At 50.3% G+C, this 23,526-nt stretch overlaps 2 protein-coding genes and 1 long non-coding RNA gene across 9 annotated transcripts in view; 2 read left to right on the top strand and 1 right to left on the bottom strand.

Moving 5' to 3' along the window:
- Dcps (decapping enzyme, scavenger) overlaps positions 1 to 3,948 on the top strand; it is a 52,716-nt gene extending 48,768 nt beyond the window's left edge. Inside the window, exons 5-6 of the mRNA NM_153302.2 lie at positions 1,909 to 2,019; positions 3,485 to 3,948. Of these exons, the coding sequence (NP_695214.2) occupies positions 1,909 to 2,019; positions 3,485 to 3,751 (378 nt within the window). The 3' untranslated portion in view covers positions 3,752 to 3,948. The remainder of the gene's footprint in view (positions 1 to 1,908; positions 2,020 to 3,484) is intronic.
- Positions 3,949 to 4,572: 624 nt separating this feature from the next.
- On the bottom strand, positions 4,573 to 10,540 carry LOC134480156 (uncharacterized). The gene is made up of 2 exons (XR_010054349.1): positions 9,673 to 10,540; positions 4,573 to 9,110 (listed from the first exon to the last, which is right to left on the bottom strand). It is a non-coding gene; the product is annotated as an uncharacterized LOC134480156 (long non-coding RNA).
- Positions 10,297 to 23,526, top strand: part of St3gal4 (ST3 beta-galactoside alpha-2,3-sialyltransferase 4) — a 49,649-nt gene continuing 36,419 nt past the window's right edge. For 2 of the 7 annotated variants that reach the window (XM_063265739.1, XM_063265738.1), the window contains exon 1: positions 10,674 to 11,301. The gene's annotated coding sequence lies outside the window, so the exon portion shown is untranslated. Of the gene's footprint in view, positions 10,501 to 10,673; positions 11,302 to 11,887; positions 11,989 to 23,526 lie in introns of those variants that run through there. The other 5 variants (NM_001393866.1, NM_203337.3, XM_063265736.1 and 2 more) reach the window with 4 other exon arrangements.

Raw genomic sequence — 23,526 nt, 5'->3', positions numbered from 1 at the left:
TTCCCTCACCCCACATTCTTCAGATCCCCTCTTCAGAAACCACTGCTACATCTTAGCTTCCAGAAGTGTTCCTTATATATTGTGGATCTAAATATTTACGCGTGAACACACAGTGCATTTTCAGTTCACACAGCTTAAGCTCTTTGGCTCAAAGTTCTCAGACCAGGAATCGTTCCTTCAAGTCCCTAGGAGTTTAACTCCTGCCATTCCCAGAAAACTTAGTTTATTTTTTTATCCTGCTTTATAAAACGTCTTCCTAGAGCGACCGATAAGCCACCTAATGGAGTATCGGTCTCAAGCCTTGGCTCCTTTTTCAGCTCTGTTCTCTCTGTGCCAGGAGGATCTTTGGCTGCCTGCAGAAATCCTTTCCTCATGTCTAACATCAAAGAATGGTCCCTTCTCTCACCCAGCCTGTGAGCCGACAGCAGCAGGCTCCCCGTCTCATTCCATGCCAGTGGAGCAGGACGTACCATTTAGTGTGGTGTTTGGGATTTGTTCACGGACAGTGAAAACAAATGCTTTTGAGTGTCCTGTGATAGTGACGCATCCTACAGCCAAAACATATGCCCCAAATCAAGCCCTCTTATTTCCCGGTTTCCCTTTGGACTAAGTCAGTACGTTACCTGGGCACAAGACGAGAAAGGAGAATCCAGGTGGGACTTGTAAAAGAAAGGCCTGGTGGGCACAGCTCGGACAGCAGCTGTGGGGCAGAGCCCAGGTTCCTCTAACTCTGGTGGGAAGAATGACTACCACACAAAGAATGACATCCTTGGACACCAGAGGCCAGAGGGATGCTCTCATTCCCAGTTCTTACATTAGGGCTCTTGGGGATTTGGCTGGGTGACTCATGGTCCCCAAATTTATCTCCTTGAGGAATCTAGCAGGTCAGACCTCAGGACTAGGGGCTGCTGTATTCTGTCTGGATTTGTCTCCGCAGCCTGGCACATGGGTGTGATGACGGAGCAAGGCCAAGGTTTGGGGAGCAGGGAGGGCGTGGGAGGGATTTCCGGGCAAGAGAAAGAGTTCATTTGCTCTCTGGCACAGGATCTTGTTGACACTGGTTCTTTGCTTTTTGTGACCTCCCGGTTTTCAGCCAGGCTCCATTTACAGGAAGGACTGCAGGAAAGGTCTTCTGTGAACCACTGAGATAGGAAGAGAAATAGTTGACAGGCCCCAGGACGCTTCCTCCATGTGTCCCTCACACCCCTGCATGCACCTTTGACTCCACATACATTGAGCTGTCACCTTTTGAACCTTCACCTTCATAGTTCTTAGATCTAGGTCCCCTGCTTTCCCTTGGAAAACTTTCTGGTCAGTCAGCTAGCTGGACTGTCTTTCCTCTTGTGGACTGATCACTGTGTGTCATGGGGAAATAGCTTTGTGGTAGAGATTCTGATAGGCATGCAGAAGACCCTGGTTCCGTCCTCAGCACTAAGGAAACAAAAAGCTTCCAGGCTTTTGTGCATACAGTATTTCACACAGGAGAATGACATACACTGTAAATTCTTCAGGACAAAGACTTTCGTGCTTGCCCATCTGAGCTTGCCCACTCTGTGGTGTATGTGTGTGTAGACATTCCCAGATGGAGAATTTCGTTTTGTATTTTTCTTCCTTAAGTTCTTTTTGAGAAAGGGTCTTGCTGTATATAGTCCAGAGTGACTTTGACCTCTCAGCCCTTCTGCTTGAGTGCCAGGATTACAGGTGTGTACCACCACACCAAGTTCCAAAGAATACACAAAAATCCTGTTCAGCTAATCCTTGTCATCCAGGGCAGACAGACACCCATGGTACCTGCTCATTGGTTCTCTGTAGGGTATCCTGGATTGGCCTTATGGGTAGGAGTGCCCTGGCTGGTAGCCTCCTTGCTAAAACTAGCATTGTCTTGTATGTCCTGTGATCTCTGCACAGCTTGATGACCTGTACTTGATCGCCATTTGCCATCGCCGGGGTATCAGATCACTTCGAGATCTCACTCCAGAGCACCTGCCACTACTGAGGAACATTCTCCGAGAAGGACAAGTGAGTTGCTTCACAATGCAGAAGCCCAGACTTGTAGCACATTCCTTGGGTCTTTTTCCTCACACGTCTCAGTCTGGATTTCAGTCATGAACACTACGAGAAGTTGGTTAATTCATAGGCAGTCCTGCTGGACACTCCAGCTCTATTTCCACCTTCCTTTCCTTGCCCTCCCCTACCTTCATCTGTAGGCCCCTCTACTCATAGGCTTGTGTCCGTCCCATCCCAGATTTACCTGTCTTGTTCATGACAACCACCTTGTGTCAGATGAGTTTCTTGGATATGGGTCACATGACTTTGACTTGTGTCTATGCACATACCTTCTCACCTAGACTGAAGGCCAGCTGAATTCTGCCGCACCCAGTGTTCTGGAGGTACTTTCTATCTGGGACATTATGGGATAGGGAAAGGAGCCATCAGGGCAGGAGAGAGAGGGTGGGAGAAGACTGACTAGCAGCCTTGGTCTGTGGTCGGCCTGCTGTTTTGAGTCTTTTCCCAGGGCCCTTGAATGGCTTACTTTCAGACCTCGGGATCTGGTTGGGATCTCTTTTGAATCCACCACTGTACAAGCTGAACCTCAGCCTTTTTTCTGGACTATGTAAAGACACCTGTCCTGCCAGGGGCCAGCAGTTACAAGTTGCCCAACCAGGAAGTACTCTTCCCTTCCGCAGAGCTGGGGTACTAACTAGATAACTGTCTCTTGTACCTCTGTGCCCTAACCACCTTCTCTGCTTGTCATCCTTCTAGCCTCTTCCTTTATGGAGCCACTAGTTTCTCAAGTAGCAGCCTTTGGGAAACCCCCCATGGCACAGAGTGGTGTTCTCTCAAAGAGGAACCTGCCCCAGCAGTTTGGCAGGCTTACCCCAAACTCTTTTCCCAGAAAGCTGTGCCCCCCACAGCCCCCCCCCCAATCACTCTACTGCTATTGATCCTCCATTGGTAGCACTGAAGGCAGCATACAATTTGGGGCTAAACTCTGAGTCCACAGAGGTCTGAGCAGGGTGGATGGGGAGAAGGAACCAGGGCCAACTCAAGTGCTTTCTTCTACAAGGAGCCCCGAGGAGGTCTCAGAGCCCTTCCTGGAGGCCCTCCTGGCAGCGTTTCCAAACACAGCCATCTCCACACAGCCTCCTACCTCCTTCACAAGTGCTCAGGCACTGCGGGTCTGCAATCTTGGAACACTGGGCCAACTTAGGAGCTGGGACTCCCGCACTCCCAAAGGAAAAAGCCCATCTTTTGAGGCTTGAAATGACTGAGGCTCGTTTCCATTGAGGAATATCTCAGCTTGGCTGTGTCACCATATTTTCAAATATCTTAGACCAAGATCTGAGGCAGGTAGGGCAGAGAGCTGGTTGGTTTTGTAGCCATCCCAGGGCAACTGTAGCAAGGTCCAACTGGGGAGGTCAGTGGGTGGGGGTGCTGGCTCCTCAGCTCCATGACCTTTTTTATCACTGCCTTTCCTCACCAGGAAGCCATCCTGAAGCGCTACCAGGTAACAGGAGACCGTCTGCGTGTGTACCTGCACTACCTGCCCTCTTACTACCACCTGCATGTACATTTCACCGCCCTGGGTTTCGAGGCTCCTGGCTCAGGTGTGGAGAGGGCGCACCTGCTGGCTGAAGTGATCGAGAACCTGGAGTGTGACCCCAAGCATTATCAGCGGCGCACTCTTACTTTCGCCCTCAGGACCGACGACCCCCTGCTTCAGCTCCTGCAGAAGGCCCAGCAACCCTGAGTTGTTGAGTGCCTGAAGAGAGGGGAACTAGTGGGTTGGGCTTGGGGTAGTGTGGGCTGGGTTTTTATCTCTAAGGGATTTTCCTAAAATGTATTTTGTAGTTTCTTGGCCTTTCAGCAAAGGTCAAATGTAAGCTGGGTTTTTTTGTACTGGTTTATTCCTCACATGAGAATGAAGAACTTTCTTATTGGTGAGGACTGGTGGTGTAGCCTGGTGTATCAGGGGATGGCGGGAAGACAAGTGGGGGAGGGGAGTTGGCAGAACTGGTGGGGACCTTTTGGGAAAGATTAACAGTTTCTGGACGTCGTCACAGCTGGTGAGTCACGGCTGCCTGGAAGGTTCAAGGACTTCCTCCATCTCCTTATGCTTTCTGTACCTGATTCCCTTGTCCCAAGTCCCCCATTCCCTGCACACTCCTTCCAAATCTACTGCCATGTTCCTCTCTCTCCAACTCTCCTTTTGAACAAGTTTGATCCCACCCTTAACACCAAATTCAAAACCTTTCCAGAAATAGTCTGTGGAGGTTTTAGATGCCACTTCCTCCTTCACCCCCCACGCCCCACCCCCAGTAATGAGGTCACACCCTGTGTGTGTCAAGGCTGTTGATAAGTTGAGGGGCTGGAGATAGATGCCTGGAATCAGCAACATTTTCCTGAGAATCCGATGATGCAAACCCCCAAAGCCTGCCTTTGCTTCTGTTATATGGTCAGCAAAACCCTGGCCTTGAGTTTATCTATGCAGAAAGACAAAACAAACTCATATGGGGCAGCCAGAAACTTTAAAACACCATCAGGGCAAAATGATCTGGTTGCAGTGGAGAGGCTGGGGACTGTCTGATCAGCGCTGTGCCTCACAGAATCTCAAGGCTGTCAGGGTATCACGGGCTGATGATCAGCCATGGTGCTGGCAGGAGCCTACCACAGAAGGGTGACATCCGCCACTGTTCACCAGAACACGTAGCACCATGAGATCACCCTCCGGCACAAAGGACAATTGTATCCTACTGTCAGAGCAGAGCTAGTGTTTACTGTTGGGCAGGGGAAGGCTAAAGATATTGTGCCCTGTTCTGGAAGCTCTCTTCTGAGATGCAGGGCATTGGACTCTGAAGTGACCAGGGCGAAAGCATGAGGAAGGCGGATGGCTGTGACTCTGCATCCCCTGGCCTGAGAACTAAGAGCTTTGATTCAGTGCCCAACTATTATATTTGGGAGTCCCTCAGTGGGACCCCTTGTCACTGCCTATAGTGGCAAGCACTTGGACCTTGGTGCCTCTGAGAGATTCCCTATTTAAAAAAAAAAAAAAAAGAATTGGAGTGAATGGTCAGAACCTGAGGCCACTCTAGCCCCTAGCAAGTCTTAAGTGAGGCACAATAAAGCTACCCTGGTCCTAAGTCAGCCTTTTCTGCAGTTCAAGCACCCCAGCGTTGAGGAGTATACCCAGCCACCACATGGACCTGCAGTTATTCTGGTGGTAACCAAAGCAGGAGTATCTGTTACAAGTGTCAGCCAGATCTGTTCATGGGCTGCCACAAAACCTAGTGGTTTCCTGAACAGAAAGAAAAAGCTCTCCTGGGCGGCGTTATGGGTTTGCAGAGAGAAGGCTGACAGATCTTTTCTTAGAGCTGCATTCAGCTTGCAGGGCAGATTCCTGGGTCTCACTTGCTCCTCTTCTTTGAAAGCAGATGGCACTGAATGTGCCCTGGAGCCCTGGGGACAGGAGGTGTTGGTGTCAGATGAGGCCTCTCCAGAACACACAACCCTCCTACCACTTCGCGTGCTCTCGGTTGCTCATGCCAGCTGTGCTGCCTGTGAGTTCAGGCTCACATACAGGCTGACTTTTGTTACGTGCTATAATCTCACCGTGTCTGGCTTGGTTGGGATGATGTTTTCCCCTACAGGGAAAGAACAGTTGCTTATTCATGGAGACAGGTTAGTGAGGTCATGGGGTCATAGTTGCAAGGGTAGTAATTAAGCCTGGGAAGGCCAGGTACTCCTCCTCCCTAGGGCATAGACCTGTGCTCTGGATAACCTTTCTGGTTCCCCATTCCTGTTAGCCAATTATGTCCTCCTTTTGGCTTCTTTTGCAAGGAGATGCCTCCCTGGGATAGTGATATATACCTTACTTACCTGGTGTCACAGAGGTTCCTTCCAGGCCTTGCTTCTTAAGTTTTCTTGTATTTGAAAGGACCAGCCTCTGCCTAAGGTCTGGCAAGGGTCCCTTCAGAGTCAGCCAGTTCTCTTTACTGCGGCTTTCCCCTCAGACCCCAGCACCCCATGCCCATCTCCGAGCCCCCAGTGTCTCATCTCACTGAGGTTTCTGCCAGGCGGCCTGGCTGCAATCTGGTGTTAAGATCCTAACAATACCCTTTTTGTCTTTGTGGGGTCCCCTCACTGACAGACTCCTACACGACTCGTCTGGGTAGCCTCACATCCTTGGCCTTTCATTCTTGCTGTATCTGTTGGCTTGTTGCCTTTCCTTTAGAACCGAGAGGCCACAGAGTTGAGAACATCTTACCATTCATTCGAACTTCCTAACACCTGGGGTCCTGGCTGGGTAAAACTGATTTAAGACAAATCAACATTGTGACGGCTTACATTTGTGTAACAAGTCATTTTGTGGAGCTTTCAGTATTTTACAAACACTCAGTGCCTCCTTACAGGGTGAATATCAGCCCTGGGAAGCTGAGACTTCTGCCCTAGGGCCTGTGGAACTACGCTCACCAAATGTGTAGAGCACAGGAATGGAACTGGGCCTGAGTTCCCAAAGCAGGGCGGAGGTATTTCTGCCTCAGTCTTTCCTCCTGCTGTCACTCCAGAGCACAACGTCTGTCTCCTGGGACCAAGTTTCCTGAGCAGAATGCATTACACTCGGTCCTCCCTGAGCAAACTGCAAATGCCAGCCCTGCTCTGGCAATGAGATCCTCGCATGCACGCTGGGGCAATGACAGATGTCGCCCTTCCCAGACAAATCAGGGACACCTTCGCAAATGGCTTTTAGCCTCTAGTGTTGGCTCTTCCGACCTGGCTGAAGAGAAGCAAAGGACACGTGGCTGCTGTGGCCCTTCAACTTCTCTGTGCTCTCCAAAGCCCTCTCATGGAGCAGAATTGTCAGCACAAGGCCAAGAGAAAGAATATATATTCAAGCTCCATTTTGCATGTCCCTGTTGAATAAAGAGCTCTGAGATTAGAAACAAGAATCACGCACAAATATTTGAAAACGTTTCTCCTGTGATAGTTCCTTGTCCAGAACACTAGAATAGTCTTTACCTTGGTGTACCTGGGATTTTAATTATAGGACACACCACCCCAAGGCCCATACTCTGGATGTTCAAGCATTATAGGGGGTATAATATTGTCAGTCCAAATCCTTTATACTATCCCCTCTAGATTACTTATAATGTGCAATGTAAACACTTGTTCTACTTTATTAGGTAATATCAAGAGAAAAGTCTTTAAAAATACTTTTCATATATACCTTTAAAGTTTTGTATTTACTGTATATGGGTGTTTCTCCCGCATGTATGTCTGTGTACCATGTGTGTGCAGTGACCATGGAGGCCAATAGGGGTATCAGGTCCCCTGGAACTGTATTTCGTTAAGCCAGAAATTGAACCAGAGTCCTCAACAGTGTCCTTTAATAGTGAGTGTTCTTAATTATTGAGCCATCTTTCTAGCCCAATATATCTATCAATCGATACTAATACTGTAACACAATACTATAATACTATAGATTTTTGCAGCTCAAAGGATTGAACAACCATGGCTTCATGCCTGCTAGGCAAGTATTCTGCCATTGAGTTTCATTACAGCATTTTTCCTCAAGAGAGAATTGGAGGGAAGAGGGCAGATCTTAATAATCTATCCTCATGAGTAAAACTTTGCCTCCCCAAGCCTAATGGGTAATGTTCTGTTCCTCTAGTTTGTCCCTTCAGTCTGTTTGTCTACTTTGGGAGGCAAAATGACTCCAGCTTAAGACTCCACACCATAAACAAGTATACACTGGAGCGACTTATATTTTGTTCATAAAATAGGGATCACAGCCATGTTTACTCCACAGGGTACTTGAGGATTTCCTAAGGGGCTGGGGAGATGACAGAGTGGTTAAGAGTACTGGTTGCCCTTCCAGAGTTCCTGGGCTTGGCTCCCCCCGCACCCCGATACACACACACACAGACATGGCAGTTCCAGGGGATCCCATGCCCTCTTCTGACTTCCACAGGCATCAGGTACTTACAAGGTACACAAACATGTGCAGGCAAAACACCTATACACATTTTTTTAAAAAAAGATTTTTAAGCATAGGACTATTAATAAATTTTAGCTGTTTTCCTGCCATGAGAGTGATCTAAAAGATTTGGGGACTAGATACTTGCCATAGCCTCTGTATAATAGTCTAACATCTCAGGGGACAGCATTAAAGGCAGAGCCCTTGGGAAGTGATTAGGTCATGACGGCAGCATCCTCAATGGTACTTGTGTTACACACTGGCACCTGGGTTTTACACCGTGCCCGGTTGTTTTTGAGACAGTGTCTATAAGCTAGGTTGGCCTGGTACTTCTGAGTCTCCTGCCTCAGCCTTCTGAGTGCTGGGATTGCAGCCATGTTCCACTCCACCCAGCTTAGATTTTAAGGAAAAAGGCCACAAACTGTGGTTAATTGATTTGGGCTCTGAAGGCAGGCAGGAGCAACATGCTTGGGATTTCTTCCAACCCAAAGGGTCCTGGAATGCATTTTAGCCTTGGCCTGCTTGCAGGTTTTACACACTACAATAGAGATGTCTCCTGCTATTGAGATCCCTGAGAACAGTTCAACGCCACGGTCCGGCTTTATAAATCTGATAAAAATAGCTGAAATACCATCCTGGGGTTGCTATTTTTAAAAGTGCCCGAGATGCTGGATTGGGTTTATTTCTTCCTCAAATGGCATCTTGCTGTCCCTTCCTCCAGGATGTGAACGTGGCACATTCGAGGGACAGGAGCCAGATGTGTGGGAGGAGGCACATTTGTCAGGTAGCTGCCTGTCCAGCAGGAGCCTCGGAGACAGGGCTCCCTGGCCCAGATACACCTGCCCCCTCTGAAGTTCCAGGGGTTGTCCCAGGCAGGAGTCGGGTGTTGGCCACATCTAACTAGGAGACCAGGGAAGGTAAAGGAGGAATCTAAAGGATGGGGATGGGGGTGCTTTGCTTGTTAGCGGAGTATGACTTACTGCTGTTACTCTGAAGGTTGCCTTGGCTCGCCTCGTCACAGCTAACCTCGGAAAGGAATAGTCCCGTGAGGCCAAAGCCCAGCTTGTTACAACCCTGACTCGTGGTAAGCAACTTGTAGTGTCCTGTCCAGGGGTACAGTGGGACTGGCAAGAACCTGGAACCCAGAAGTCTAGGATGAAAGAATGCCTTTATACTAGAATCCCTTCCCTCTCTTCCACACACCATGTCAGGGCTTCTAAGCTGCTGACTCAGCATCTGTCTGTACTGTTAAGAAACTGCAACCTTGGTTCTCAGAAGGCTGAGGCAGGAGGGTCACAAGTTCCAGGTCAGCCTGGACTACTTCGTGAGATCGTCTTTGATAAAGGGGGTGGAGGAAGAAAGTGCAAGGGAAAAAGTCACACATACCAAGCTAAAGTAGAGGATGGGGACTGGGGTAGGCGGGGAGGTTGGGCTTCTGTGCTTCTGAATGCATTTTATATGTTTGAAAGGCATTTATCTGCATGTTTATTGAGCATGTAGTTATATGTAGCATGTGGTGATTTCAGGACATGTTCAGCTCCATGGTCTGGTTCAATACTAATAATGCCCTTTGAATAAGTTCAGTCATTTCCATTGGTCTTTTCATACCCAGTAAGAAAAGAAAAGCAGAAGCAGAATTGGAACTCAGGTCTCCAGGAGAAAAAAAAATCAAGCTCAATTTTATGATAGAATTTTACCTTTAGCAAGAAGTGTGAACTTGTCTTTGTACCTAGCTTGGTGAAGACTCAGCCAGGTTTGGAGGCTGGGCAACTGTCTCTTGGATCAGCTTGCCAGACATATCCCAGGTGCTCTTTCTCCTGGGGCAGTTTTTCTTTTGCAAAAGATGATCCTTCTTTTTTCCTTGCCAAACACAGAGACATAGTCATTGTATTCTCTCTTCCCAACTTCGCTCTGGACCAGGGCATGATATGTAATAAATATTTGTTGAGTGACTAGGTGACGGGCCAAAGACACCATTCAAATAAAACCAGGGTTTGGTGCGCTGTCAAAGAGCAAAGTATAATTCACCTAGGAACAGTCGCTAGTGGAAGAAGCTGGAGGCTGCCTCTTCGTTTTGTTTCTACAGAGTAGAATTGTGAATTGGAGGTTCCCAGCATGAGACCTCCAGCTTTCCCTGAGGATGACTTTAAACTCCGTTAAAACCCTCGGCCTTACTGTCAGTTATTCATATCTTACACTTAGTCACATCCTCTGCCGCCTGGTTCTTGGAGTCCAGCACAACACCCCCCACCCCTTCTCTGCAACAAGATAGTAAGCTTCCGGGGGAAGGGGACTGGACCTAACACTCTGTAGCCACAGGGTACTCAAGCTAGGAACTGGGTAACACTGTGCTGGCTCCTGAAATGGATAATCCTGAGGGTGATTTCTGCACTGTTCTTCAGTCCAGGCAATTCTAGAGCCCAAGGAATCAGGGTTAAAGGCTTGAAGGGGTTTCCCCTGGAGACAGGATGCCTGGCGCCTTCAGCAAGAACGGAAACTGAGAAGTTATCCGAGGCTAAGACAGGGTATGCAAGGGAGGGTTCTGAGGGGGCAGTTTAGGGCTCACTGGCCAGCCCGGGGCAGAGAAAAGGCTCGTGAATTTAGGTCACCTGACTGCTCTGAGGGCATGGGAGGATACTGGTAGGATGGACTCCCACTCTTGTACTTCAGTTTCTGTACAGAGAAAAGGATACTTTTTTTTTTTTTTAACCGCGCGTGGACAGCAAAGAAGCCGTTCTTGGTTATTGTTACCAGGAGAGCGTGGGATCAGTGCTGGAGGCAATGTTGGGCATACTCATCTTAGAACCACTCACAGGCAGCCCTTGCCCTGGGCTTGCCCTCACCGGATCCAGCCTCCTGTACCCCGGCCGTCTCTCTTCAGGCCCGGAGGCCTCCACGCCAAACCCAGTCTCCTGGCAGCCTCACGCCCCCACCCTCCCATCTTGGTGCCCTCCCTCCTTTCTCTGCGTCCTCCCTCCTTCGGCGTGCCCTCCCTCCTCGGTGCCCTCCCTCCCTCCTCAGCCCCCTCCTTTCTCTACACCCTGCCTCCCTCCCTCGGTGCACCCTCCCTCCAGCGCGGCGTTCGCGGCTGTCGGCTTCCCGACCGTGTGCGCAAGCGTGTCCGGCCCCTTCCCCGCCCCCCGCCCAAGCCCTGGCCCCCGCCTCCCCTTCAGGCGGACTTGCCCGCTCCCAGGCCGGCCCCGCTCCGGGGACAGGGACCGGGCCGAGCGGAGCCACTACGCCAGTGCTGCCCCGCCAGTCGGGGCGCCTAACGGATCGGAGCTGCGCGCGGATTTACCTCGCCCCGCCCCGTTCCACCCGCGAGGGTGAGTACGCGGCTGCCGGGCTCTGGGGCCCCGCGGCGGAGGGCGGGGAGTGACGGGGCTGCGAGGCTCCAGCCTCCCGCCACGGCTTGGGGAGGTGGTCGGGGCCCGGCACGTGGACGCCACGCTGCGTGGGGTTAGTGTAGGGTGGCCACAGCCCTGGGAGCTGGGTTTCTTTTCCTGGACTAGATTTTCGCGGGAAGCCTGATTTGTTTCGCTCTCTAGGAGTGAGTGAACAGGGCAATCCTCCGGAAAGTTTCAAACCCCCACCCCTGTCGCTCTTGTGCTCTGGCTCAATAGGTGACTACCACCGCTAGCATCCTCTGAAGTCCAGGACATGTGGGCTGGCTTTGCTAGAGGTGACAAGTTTTCAGGGTCTGCCTGTGTGCTGGAGTTGCAAGGTCTCTGAGTAAAGTCCAAAGGTGGGCTTGCCAATCGCAGGGTGGCTGTGTCCAAGGAATCAGGGGGTCTTTGGACCTATGCAACTGTGCTTCAAAGTTGCCTGGCTTGTGGACAGTGAGAAGGAATAGTATAGGACTGAGAAGTTGACCTAGAGCTGGGGACAGAACCGTTGTCATGTCTGTTCTAGGTGCCTCTCTGAGACCCTTGCTGGCTGGCACCTGTGGGCAGCTCCGAGATGCCAACGTGTCTTGTACCACTGCCATTCCCAGTCGGAGGAGTAGACTTCTGGTCTGTGAGCCTGATCTCCTGTGTTCTCTGTCCTCTAGGCTAGATCCCCAGGGCCAGGCTTAGAAGGCAACTACTGCTTGCAGGCTAGGCTAGGTATGAACAGTGCCACAGTGTCCATTGTCTGTCACAAGGGGCACAGAACTGTACCACAGGGCAGGGTCAGTTCTCCAGATCCCTCTTGGCCCTTCCAGGACTCTACCCAGGAGGTCGTAAACGAATTGATACATGTAAATATCAGAGGCACACAGGAAGAGCTGCTAGTTGACTATTGAAATTCCACCTATAACCTTACTTTCCCAGGCATTCCTAGAGTGCTACCTAGGAGGTGCCAGTCACGTAGGGCCTGGGAAATAACTGGACATATTTTGCTCTGTTGGGAGTTGGTCTGCAAACATCCTTTGAGAAAGCTGACGCCACTCAGCTTCCCCAGACTTATTCTGCCTCTGCCCTCCTCTGAGCATCCCTTACGGCCTGTCCTGTTGCATAGGGAGAGGCATCTTTGGCTGCTTTAGTGAACCCCGGACCCCCACCTCCCACTCGTTTCACCCTCCCTAACACCTCCTATCCCCAACTTCCACTATAGCAAGCCAGGATTTGGGGCCAGCCCCCAAAGTTTTCAAGGTGACAGTGGACATAAAGAATGGGATGTAGACTGAAGTCATAAAAGTCAACTAGGGACTGTGGGTGTGGCTCCCAGATAAGCTGCCTACAGTCCCTGCAGTCCCAGTACTGGGTGTGTGTGTGTGGGGGGGGGCGCACAAGAAATGCAGTTGGTAATGTGCTCACCTGTCTTAAACTCTTTAATCGTGATCTCTTTTGCTGTCTAAGCTTATTGCGGTGGTACTTACCTATGATCCCGGCACTCTGGAGACGTTGTGCCAGCACTTTGATAGTAGACCCCCCAGGCCATCTTCTGTTCTGTATGGAGTTTGAGGCCAACCTGAGCTACATGAGAACCTGTCTTTTTTTTTTTTTTTTTAGGATTTATTTATTTATTTGATGTATATGAGTGCACGTCGCTGTCTTCAGACAACACCAGAAGAGGGCATCGGATCCCATTACAGATGGTTGTGAGCCACCATGTGGTTGCTGGGAATTGAACTCAGGACCTCTGGAAGAGCAGTCAGTGTTCTTAACCCTTGAGCCAACTCTCCAGCCTGAGACCCTCCCTGTCTTAATAACCCTCTTCTGGGGTTATTCTCCAAGGTTATTCTGGGGTTATATCTCTCCAAAGATAGCACTGATCCCCAAGTACCCATATAGTGGCTAATTCCAGGTCCAGGGGATCCAACACCCTCTTCTGGCAGCCACAGGCTCGGGCATGCACGCAGTGCACATAAATACAACACACTCACCACATTCACGCAAGACACTCATACACATTCTTTTTAGAGTTGCCTGCTTAGGCTTTAAACTGAAGGGGATATTTAGCTTGAGAATTAGTTGCTATTCAAAGAGTGGAAGCCCCCCATTTCACTAGGGGTTGAGGCCCAGGGTGAGGAAGCCCCCAGTGCCTTCTAGGCTCTCTTCCCTTCCCTATCTTGCTCCCTTCCCGGAACCAGTGACTCACCCACAAAAGTGCCTTGGCCTCTCTAGCCTGCCAGCTGTTTTAGTGTCATAGGATTTCATTTTCCGGGTAGAACTAAGAATCTGCCCCTTTCTGGGATCATCAGAAATCCTGGGAGGGACCTCCTTTCTTCCCTGAGTATGGAAGAACAGAGGTCAGTCCCGCTTCCTAGCACCATCTCGAGGCATGGCCGGTCTGCAGTTACTCTACTGGGCTGGCATCTGCCCCTGCTCTGCAGGATACTCTAGGCCTCTGTTGTCTTCTCAGAGTGGCTGCCCCATGAAGTAAGAACCCCTGTTATCACGGTTCAAGGTCTACACCCTGCATCGGAGACAGGACACCACTACAGATAACACAAGACAATTGTATTCGTTGTGTAATACAGTGACTGCAAGCTGTCAGGTTCCAGGCCACGGCCTCAGGGAGGAGCGTGAGGTCCTAAGAAGGTCTGAAGGCTGAACCTACAGATTTTGATCAGGGCAGAGCTGTATCCATTAGGAGATAGATTAGGGCATCGGAGGGCAGTGCAAGTGGAGTTCCCGGTCCCCACTCCACTCCCCGGTGTTGAATCCCCTAACACCACTTCCCTGCAATGAACTGGTGCCGCACAGCATAGTTCCTGCTCTTTCTTTTCTCTAGCCCTTAGGATCCCCCTTCTTCCTGAATATCCCTGGCTCTAACCTAAAGTTTTTAGTTTCCACAAGGAAGTGCCTAGGACACGGCTGTAGTCGTTAGCCTTTGGTTAGCCTTTTCCAGAGAAGCTCCGACACATCTGTGTGCGTTCAGAACTCCCCCTCTCCCCCCAGAGGTGGAGAATGCCCTCCAACCCTCCGTACCTTCTGCAGTCTTGAGGTGTGTCTGACTAATGCAGGTGGAGGTAGCGGCCGCTCGTGGTCCCAAGGAGTAAGAAAGTCTCAGTCAGAGCCTGGTCTGAAATCCACCCAAGGGTTATGTTGGGCTCTTGCTTTCAGGATATGGGCGTCCGAAAGTGCAGCTCTTCCTACCTGATCCCTAAAGCTGCCAGGCAGAAAGCAGCTGTGACTGTGTCCATTGTGAAGCCCTTGAATCTGCTCTAGGCTGGGCAGGGAGAAGGAAGCTGCAGCTCGGTGTGAGGTGAGGCAAGGGTCTGAGCTGATGCCCAGTGAATGTGAGGAAGCCCAAGAACGGTTGAAGCTTGATGGTGTTCTTTCCTGCATGGGGCCTGAGTCTTCCTCTAGGTGTGAGTTCCACAGCTGCTACAGTGATGCCACTTGCATCGGTGGTTACCCTCTGTCCTATATGTTGAAGCATACATACTCTTACAGTAAAAAAGGGACTTAGGGCTAGGCATGGCGGTTCATCCTAGTATTTCTGAGGTGGAGGGAGGAAGACCGGAGTTTAGAGGCTAGAGGCCAGCCTGGATTACATGAGTTTTTGACTCAAACAATTTATTAGGGGTAGCAGGATGCCTCTGTAGGTAAAAGCACTTGCTACTTAATCTCGAGGGCCTGAGTGAGCCCCTGAGACTTGTGGGAGGACAGACCTCTGTAATCCCAGGACTTTTATAGTGAGGTGGAAGATGGATACTGGGGAATCACTAGAAGCTTGAGGGCCAGCTGTCTTGGCATATGCTGTGTGATCAACAGAGAGTCCTTGTTTCAAACAAGGTTAAAGGCTGAGGTTGTCCTCTGATCTGCGTGTGCACGTGCACACATACACACACACACACACACACACACACACACACACACACACACTGTGGTGGGTGTTCACAGCCATAGGCGCACACCTGTGAGAACACACACTGTTTAAAGGAAAACTGAAAAAGAGGGCAGGGAGAGAGAGAGAGAGCATTGCAGTACCCCACGAGTTACCTCGTGCAAGCCTCTTTGTAAACGAAGTCCATTTGTAATTAAACAGGCTGGAGAAGATGACAGTTACTCCACCAAGGTCATATTTCACTCATAAACTGTATGGCCAGGAGACTGAGAGTGTTTCCCAAGCCTGCAATTTTCAGCTCTGTTTTCTCTACTTCTGAGGTGGAGCTTGTCTTAACCAGTCCCATCATATATGTATATATATGAGAGAAAGAAGTCAAGGTCATGGAGATTTAGTATCAAAGGGGGACTACGAATACAGGCCTCTCAATGCTGCCAGAACCTATGTCTAGTTGGGCTCCTCAGCCCTTTCAGTGGGGCAGGCCAGGGCTCCCCTCCCTCCCTGTCTCCTTCCCTGCTGGCCCCTCCCAACTCTGCTACTCGCCTCTTTCCCGCCCGCCTGCCCCGCCGGTAATTACTTCCATCTGCCCTGCCTGCCTGCTCTTCTTATTCCTTGGAAATGCGGCCGCCGCCCACAAGGCTGAAAAGACTTTCTTGGGCAACCGCTGGGACACGTGGGGAAGGGGAGGGGCTCTGTTGGTGTCTAAGCCCGGGCACCCACCCAGGTCACCGTTCCTGGTGCGGTGCCTGGATTTAGAGAGGATTACCTCTGCTGTCTGGTGCTCTGTGAACCCTGGTCTGGGCTGACTCAAAGGCCCCCCATCTTGTCCTTTTGAGGGCATTGCCCCAGGAGGAGGGATGCTGGGCCGGGCATTCACTGGTGTTGAGGATTTGTCAGATTACTGATGGCATAGCCTGGAGGGGTCCTGGAGCTCTGGGAATGGAAAAATTCAGCTATAGTTACTTTGATCCCAAGTGATTGTCACAGAACTGGAGGGAAGATATGCACATTTTTACTTTGCTATAAAATAAAATGCACACATTCCCTCGTCGCAGACTGCACCAGCTGGCTAGGGAGAGGCAGCATCGAGGGCCTCTTCAGATGGCCACCTTCAAGTTTTTAGAAGCATGCTGTGTGATGGCCGTTGAGGGTCATTGAGACACATCTGTGACCTTGACAGAGACAAGGGCAGTGTAGAAGAGAGACAAAGGACAGGGAGGCTTTTTCGTAGTGTGGAGTGGGTCTAAGCACTTTTAAGGCATTTTCCTCCTGGAAGGTTTAGGACTTCAAGCCCTAGGGTCTTTGTCTGTTTTGCTCACAGTGTAGCCTTAGTTAGCTGTCTCAGAACTCACTCTGTAGATCAGGCTGGCCCAGAACTCATAGATCTGCCTGCCTCGGCTTCCCAAGTGCTGGGACTAAATGTACCCTCCGCTGCCCTTGGCTCTCACCGGTACTTTCTTATTGTCCGAAATGAAGACTAGCGAACGATTGCTTGGTAAACATTGGGAAAATGTGGCTCAGGCTTTCTATCTTTGTCTTTATGCTGCCCAGAGTCATCCTGTGCTAGGATAAGGGTGTATTCAGACACAGGAAGGCAGGGGTCCCCGAGGAGAACATGCCCCGTTCGCCACTCTTAAGTCCAGCTAGTTACCCCCTCCTTTTTTTTTTTTTTTTTTTTTGTAACTTTCAGATCCCTTCAAAGACTAGTCATAACCTCACTTCCTGTTCCTGTGTCAACTTCTTGTTATTTGCCCAAGAAACGTGTCTTGGGGACTGAGCACTCAGTTTTGAGGCATCTACAGACTCAGGGCTTTGTTCTTCCTTCCACATACTGGAGTTCCAGCTAAATCCTTCTGCAACTGGGACAGAGGGTTTCTCATCTGAACAAAAAAAAGTCTGTTTGCCTTCTAAATCTCTGTTCGTCTGAGTTTCTCCTGTTCCTGGTAGCATGCCATATGGCTTTGTCACCTCCTAGCCTTTGCTCCCAGAGCCTTGCCACATGGCTCCGTCATCTTCTGGTAAGGACTGTCCTGAATGGCCTTTGTCCATTGTGTGAGCCAGTGTTCCCTAGGAAGGCCTCCTGAGCCCCTCTGCTTTCTCCAGTCTGCACACATCTCACTCTTGCAAGCTTGAGTCCGGAAGGTACCTCTGAGTACGGGCAGAGCCAAAGGCTCCTCCGAGATGCTATGAAGCCAGGGGATTTGAGTCTGTGGGGACAGGTTGTGGGCTCTCACAGCCTCCCTTCTTCCCTACCCTCAGCAGCCCTTGTTAGCAATATTTACACCTCCAAGAAATTAACACTCCTTAATGAGATAGCACTGCAGATAACATTCAGTGCCTCCGATATAGTATGTACCAGTGCTGGCTGGCCTTCTTTTACCCCAGGCGGACTTCCTGCCTTTTGGCCCTGGGGAAGAAGGGCATGGAGCTGGGCAAGACCCAGAGTCACTTCTGTTGTCCTCTGTCCAGCCAAGTGAGCACAGGCAGATCTTGCTTTTGATTGGTTTTAAATGAGAATGCCTGCTTATTTGTTGAGGTACAGGCATTAGTATCTGCCTCACTTAAGGGATTACAATGCAAAGTGAGATAAACATTTCTTTCCCTGCAAGAGACCAAAGAGCTAGGTATTAGTGTCAACTTGCTGGAGGATAGGGACTCCATCATCACCATCATCATCATCATATCCCCTGCACTAGCACCTGACTGGTACCTCGTACCTGCTCTATGATATTTCCTTTCACAAGAGTAGAAGCCCAGACTGGCCTCTTTTCTTGTTCAAGGTCACGAGAACATCTCTTCCCAGGCTGAGAGAGAATGTGCAGGGCCTAGCCTCAAGTGTGACCCTGATTTTCTTGAAACCACCCCTACCACCTTGCCTTTCTTCTTTAGCCTGTCTGCTTTTCATGCTCCCAGTTGTTGAGGCTAATCTCTTCTGGGGCGCAGTGGGCCCCTCAGATTTGGTGAGATAAAATGAAGGGTCTGGAAATGCCCTGTGTCCTGGACTAGACTAAACTGGCCATGTCAATTTGAGAGGGCAAGGGCTGAAGGCCTTGGGAAAGAGGGTATGTTAATGGAGTGTGGGGACTATCCTTATAAACACCGTGGGCTCTTCTCTCTAGGCTCATTGCCTCTTCTTCTGGACTCTCTTTTGTCCCCCCACCCCCTTCATCTCTTTCAGCTTTCCAGAGCAACCAGTGTTGCCCTAGAGGCACACACACACACACACACACACACACACACACACACACACAGAGAGAGAGAGAGAGAGAGAGAGAGAGAGAGAGAGAGAGAGAGAGCGCGCGCTGGCTAGAGCAGAGAGGTTTCTGCCTAGCCCTATCCCAGTGAGCACACCTTTTGTACTTGGGATGTTAAGTGTGTGTGTGTGTGTGTGTGTGTGTGTGTGCGCGCGCGTGCGTGCGTGTATACAGAACCTGGGATGCACTTGTATGGATCTGTACTCCTTGCCTAGAGCCTGGCACAATGTTGCCCGCTCCTGGCCTAGAGTTGGCTTCTTTGTTGTCTTTGGGACCTTGGCTTTGCACTGGGGCTTTGTTCTCTCTTGGAGACCAGCTGGTTCCTTGCTGTGGTCCAACGCAATGGTGACTGATCCCCGGCCACCCATTCAGCTGCCCAGGGGCCCTGGGGCCAGTGTTTGTCCCCTGTCTTCCCAAATGGAGGCGTGTAGGGGCTTCCTGCCCAGAGTTTCAACCCTGCCAAGGCGGAGGGAATGGGGAACAGCTGCCTTGGCTGATTCCGGCTCCGTATGGATTTGGTTTGACAACAAAGTTCCCTCTGTGTGTTCTCAGGCCCCTTATGTAACTAGGGTGGGGGCAGGGGAGGTACAGGAGGAAATGTACTTGGAGACATCAGGAAGGGGCTTGGGAGAGAAGGGAGCTGGTGAGACCACTGAGGGGAAGAGTTAGTGAGTGAGTGAGTGAGTGAGTGAGTGAGTGAGTGAGTGAGTGAGGTGGAAGAGTGGAGGTTTTGATTCTGCCTCTGACCATTTCCTGCCTCCAGAAGTGGGTAGGGGATGACTTTCAGGCCTAGCACCCTTTCTTTCCATGCTGTCTTCCTCTTCTTGGACCCTTCCCATCAGCTAAGAAAGGGCTGTGGGCCAACCTGTTTGGGAGTGAGGCCAGGTAGGGTTTGGTAATGGGTCCTAGAAGTTGGTCCTTAACCCCACCCTTTAACTGAACAGATGTCATTGAACTGGGCAGTGGTAGCGTATGCCTTTAATACCAGCACTCAGGAGGCAGAGGCAGGTGGATCTCAGTGAGTATGAGGCCAACAGAGCATGTTTGAGGACAGCCAGAGCTACACACAGAAACCCTGTCTTGAAAACAAACAAACAAACAAACAAACAAACAAGAAATATAAAATAAAATAAACTGACTCATTTTCTTCTCTTGCCATTGAGGTCCTGTTCCCTTGTCCTAGACCAGCCCTGCTTCCAGAACCTTGGGCTACTTCCTTTTGCCAGTGACTAGAAGGCAGCTCTTCCCTGCACCCTGCCAGGACAAGTGGTAGCCAAGCTGGCCACCTTCTTAACTCCACTCAGCCTGCAGGTTAGCACCATCTGTGGCTCTGCCCCCTGCAACACCCAGTTCTCTATATCATTTTCTCCTCAGCAGCTGTCCAAATCTCAGAGGGAAGAAAACATCCTTTCAGGAGCAGACTAACAGGCTGACAAGGCCAGCTGAGCTAGCTAGAGCCAGGTGTGCCCTGGAGTGGGGGTGGGGACCAGAGCCTGGGACCTGACATTTAATGAACACTAGAACAGACTTAGAGAATATTTGGTGGACCTGGTCTCTCTTGCCTCATAGGGAGCCTGCACCCCGAGGGGATTCATCTTTCTAGGTTACCTCAGAGTCTATTATCCGTGCCTCAGTTTCTCAGTTTCTCTGGTACCCGTTGTTGTTTATTCTCTCTTTTAAAAAGATTTTTGCTGCATCTGGAAAAGTGTCGCAAGGGCCATGCATGTTGAACTTGTAGAAAAGTATGTTTCCTAGAAGGGTAGGGAAAGGGACTATTGGCCAAGATACCAGTTATCCTGAGTATGGGTTTGGGGTTTAATAGCTAGGGTTTTGGATTTGTGTGTTGACCCCGCTGCACTGCTGCAGTTTACGTGGGGTCTCTGCCCTGAGGTACTCCATAGGATGATACCTGGGCCTGCTGCTCCATAGCGGGAGTAGGTGTAGGGTTTAACCCAGACATGCTGAACAAACCTAGACTCTTGTCCTCAGTCCCCAAGCACTGACTGGCTACAGTCCTGCGCTTTTACTGCCTTCTTCCAGGCCTGGGTGCTGGAGGATCATGGGAATGCTGAAGCCTAAGGCTTGAGCCCACACTCTGTATGAGGTCAGTGGGGGCTGGGCTTGGGGGCAGGGCGAAGGGTGGGAGGCAAATGGGGAGGACCGAGGGGAATTAGGGCTTTCTAGGTTTGGTACTCAGTGAGCTGAGAGGTCAGTCCCTCATATAGATTAGTCACACAGGACTGAACAACCCCAGAGGACGGCAGGGCAAGTGCAGGCTGTGAGTGTCAGCCACTCTATTGAATGGTGGTTTCACCCTCCAGCTCTGTGGGGACACTCCCCAGGGGTCCATCCTGTGGCTGAAGTGTGTCTCTGTCTTGAGACTTCTTGCCTTGCATCTTCCTTCTGTTTTTATTCCTGTGGCCTCCTCTTTGGTTTCCCCCTTCCCACTGCCTTTGAAGGTGACAGGAGGTGATCTTTCCTCTCAGAAGCTGGGTTTGGAAGGACAGAGGCCACAGGACCAGGGATTCCCTCTATCCAACTTTCAGAGGTCCCCCGAGAGCAGATGTAGCCACTCCCCGCTCCTCCAAGCTCCTCTCTGGCAGATAGCTCCAGGGACCTCCAGCCAAACAAACAAACAGCCAGAGCCAGAGCTGAAATTGACGAAACCAGAGAGCAATACAGCACCAAGGAATGGAGGAAGAGAGTGCACTGGCCTCCGGGGCCCAGCAGACCTCAGAAGCTGTATGTGGCTGTGGAGTGGGTAGGGCAGGGGAAGGAATGAGAGCTGCGTTTGTGAGGACTTGTGGGTATGTATGGAGCCACTGTGCTGCCGTGTGTGTTCTTAGTAACGGCCAGTATGCACTGAGAGGTATGTGCAAGTTATGGCGTAGAGGGCTTAAGTGTAGGTGTTACGGAGGCAAAGCGAGTTTGAAAGGGAGGGGCCACCGTGTCCCTTGGTTCTGTGATGTAATGAAGCTGTAGGTGCTCGGGCAGTAATTTCTACCCTCCCCACAAGGGGGTAGGTGGGGAAGAGATGGCCCTGGGTAGGTTCTGAAAACATGAACACCAGCCAGCCTGTTGACCCAGAGGCTCTGCTGCAGGACTTCAAAGCCTGAGCTTTTTCTGCAGCACTTAAGGCTCTCACCTTCCCCTACCCATGCTGTGTGTGTGTGTGTGTGTGTGTGTGTGTGTGTGTGTGTGTGTGTGTGTGTGAATTTGTGTATGAATGTGTGTGTATGCGTGTGAATGTGTGTGTATGGATGTGTATGTGTGTGTGTGTGTGTGAATGTGTGTGTGTATGGGTATATGTGTGTGTATGGGTATATGTATATGTGTGTGAATTTGTGTGTATGTGTGTGTATATGGGTATATATATGTGTGTATGTGTGTGTCTGTATGTGTGTCATGTATGGGTTTATGTATGTGTATGTATGTGTGTATATGTGTGTGTATATGTGTATGTGTATGTGTGTGTATGGGTATGTGTATATGTGTGTGTGAATTTGTGTGCATGTGTGTGTATATGGGTATATATATATATATATATATGTGCATGTGTGTGTCTGTATGTGTGTATGTGTGTGTATGGGTTTATGTATGTGTATGTATGTATATATATGTGTGTGTCTATATATGTGTATGTGTGTGTATGGGTATGTGTATGTGTCTGTATGTGCGTGTATGTGTATGTATGTGTATATGTATGTATGCGTCTGTATGTGTGCATATGTACTAGTGTGTGTGTGTGTGTGTGTGTGTGTCCGTGTGTCTGACTAGCTCCTCTATCACTTCCTGCTGAGGACTGCCCAAAGAGCGCCTCTTTCTAACCTCTCCCTCGTCTGGAGACAGACTGATATGAGGGAGACTGTAAAGGGAGCCTGGCCTTGCTTCCTCCCTCTGCACATCTGTCTAGGAGGCCCTTTGCTCCCACACTGCCACCCTGCTCTTCTACAGCCTGGCCTTTCACACCTCCTTATACCTTTAATTCTGGGCTCTTCCTAGGAATCCAGACTCCCCCTATGGATACCTAACGACTTCCTTGCCACTGTGGGTCATTGGCCCACTTAGAGCTGACCAGATGTTCTGGGGCAGGGAGGAGGGAGTACAGACCTGCCGAAAAGATCCGATTTGGGGAGGGACTTCTAACAGCCGACAGCAGCAGGCGTGAAGCTCTGGGGAAAGTTAGGGAGCACAGCTAGTTCCCAGCTGACAAAGCTTTGATTTAAGGTAAAAGAAAAAGTTACAATGACATGTGGAGAATACAGTGATTAAAAAAACTTTTCTAATATATAAAGGCAATACACACGGAGTAGAAACTATTTAGGGGTTTGAGTTTTGCCTTTACCAGGCCAGTAACATGCAGGATGGCTATCATGTGATACTGGAGAAGGACAGAACCCCTTCCTGCCACAAAGTCACATGTGAACATTGGCGCCCTCCCGACAGTAGGCTGCGTTGTCAAGATAGGGTGTTTAGCACATAGATCGTGGATATTAAATGCATTTTAGAGTTGCAGTATTTTGAGCTCATAAGGCTTTTTTAGGACGTAAAAATGTCCATCGTAGGCCACAGTGCCTCTGTCTGAGCCAGAGAGGGTCATTCATTATAGAAGGAACATGGCTCTGGGAGAAGCTGCTTAGAGAGTGGCACTGTCTGGAGGACCCACCTAGGCTAAGAGGGTCTGCCCAAGGTCTAGCTGGCTGGCTGTGTCGGGTGGAACCAGCGCAGAGCCTGGGCACTGACTCTGATGCAGAGATATTGCACTTGGAGAGAGGGGAAAGAGTAGGTGGCCTTCCTCTCCAGTGTGCCTGTGAACTGTCCAGATTTGGCTGTGTTCTCCAGTGCGGGTGTGAATGTGGACCTGGGATCGTGACCTGGGACAGGAGAAAACTGACACTCACCACCCATATACAAAAGAAAGAGCAGGAGTGCATGAGATGATTTGACAGTACTCGGAATTTCTCAGGGCTGCACAATTGCACTGGGAATCTTTTAACATTTAATCCAGTGGTGCCATTC

Source organism: Rattus norvegicus, chromosome 8, assembly GCF_036323735.1.
Source record: "Rattus norvegicus strain BN/NHsdMcwi chromosome 8, GRCr8, whole genome shotgun sequence".
Classification (NCBI taxonomy): Eukaryota; Metazoa; Chordata; class Mammalia; order Rodentia; family Muridae; genus Rattus; species Rattus norvegicus.
This window is presented reverse-complemented; position numbering and strand designations above follow the sequence as displayed.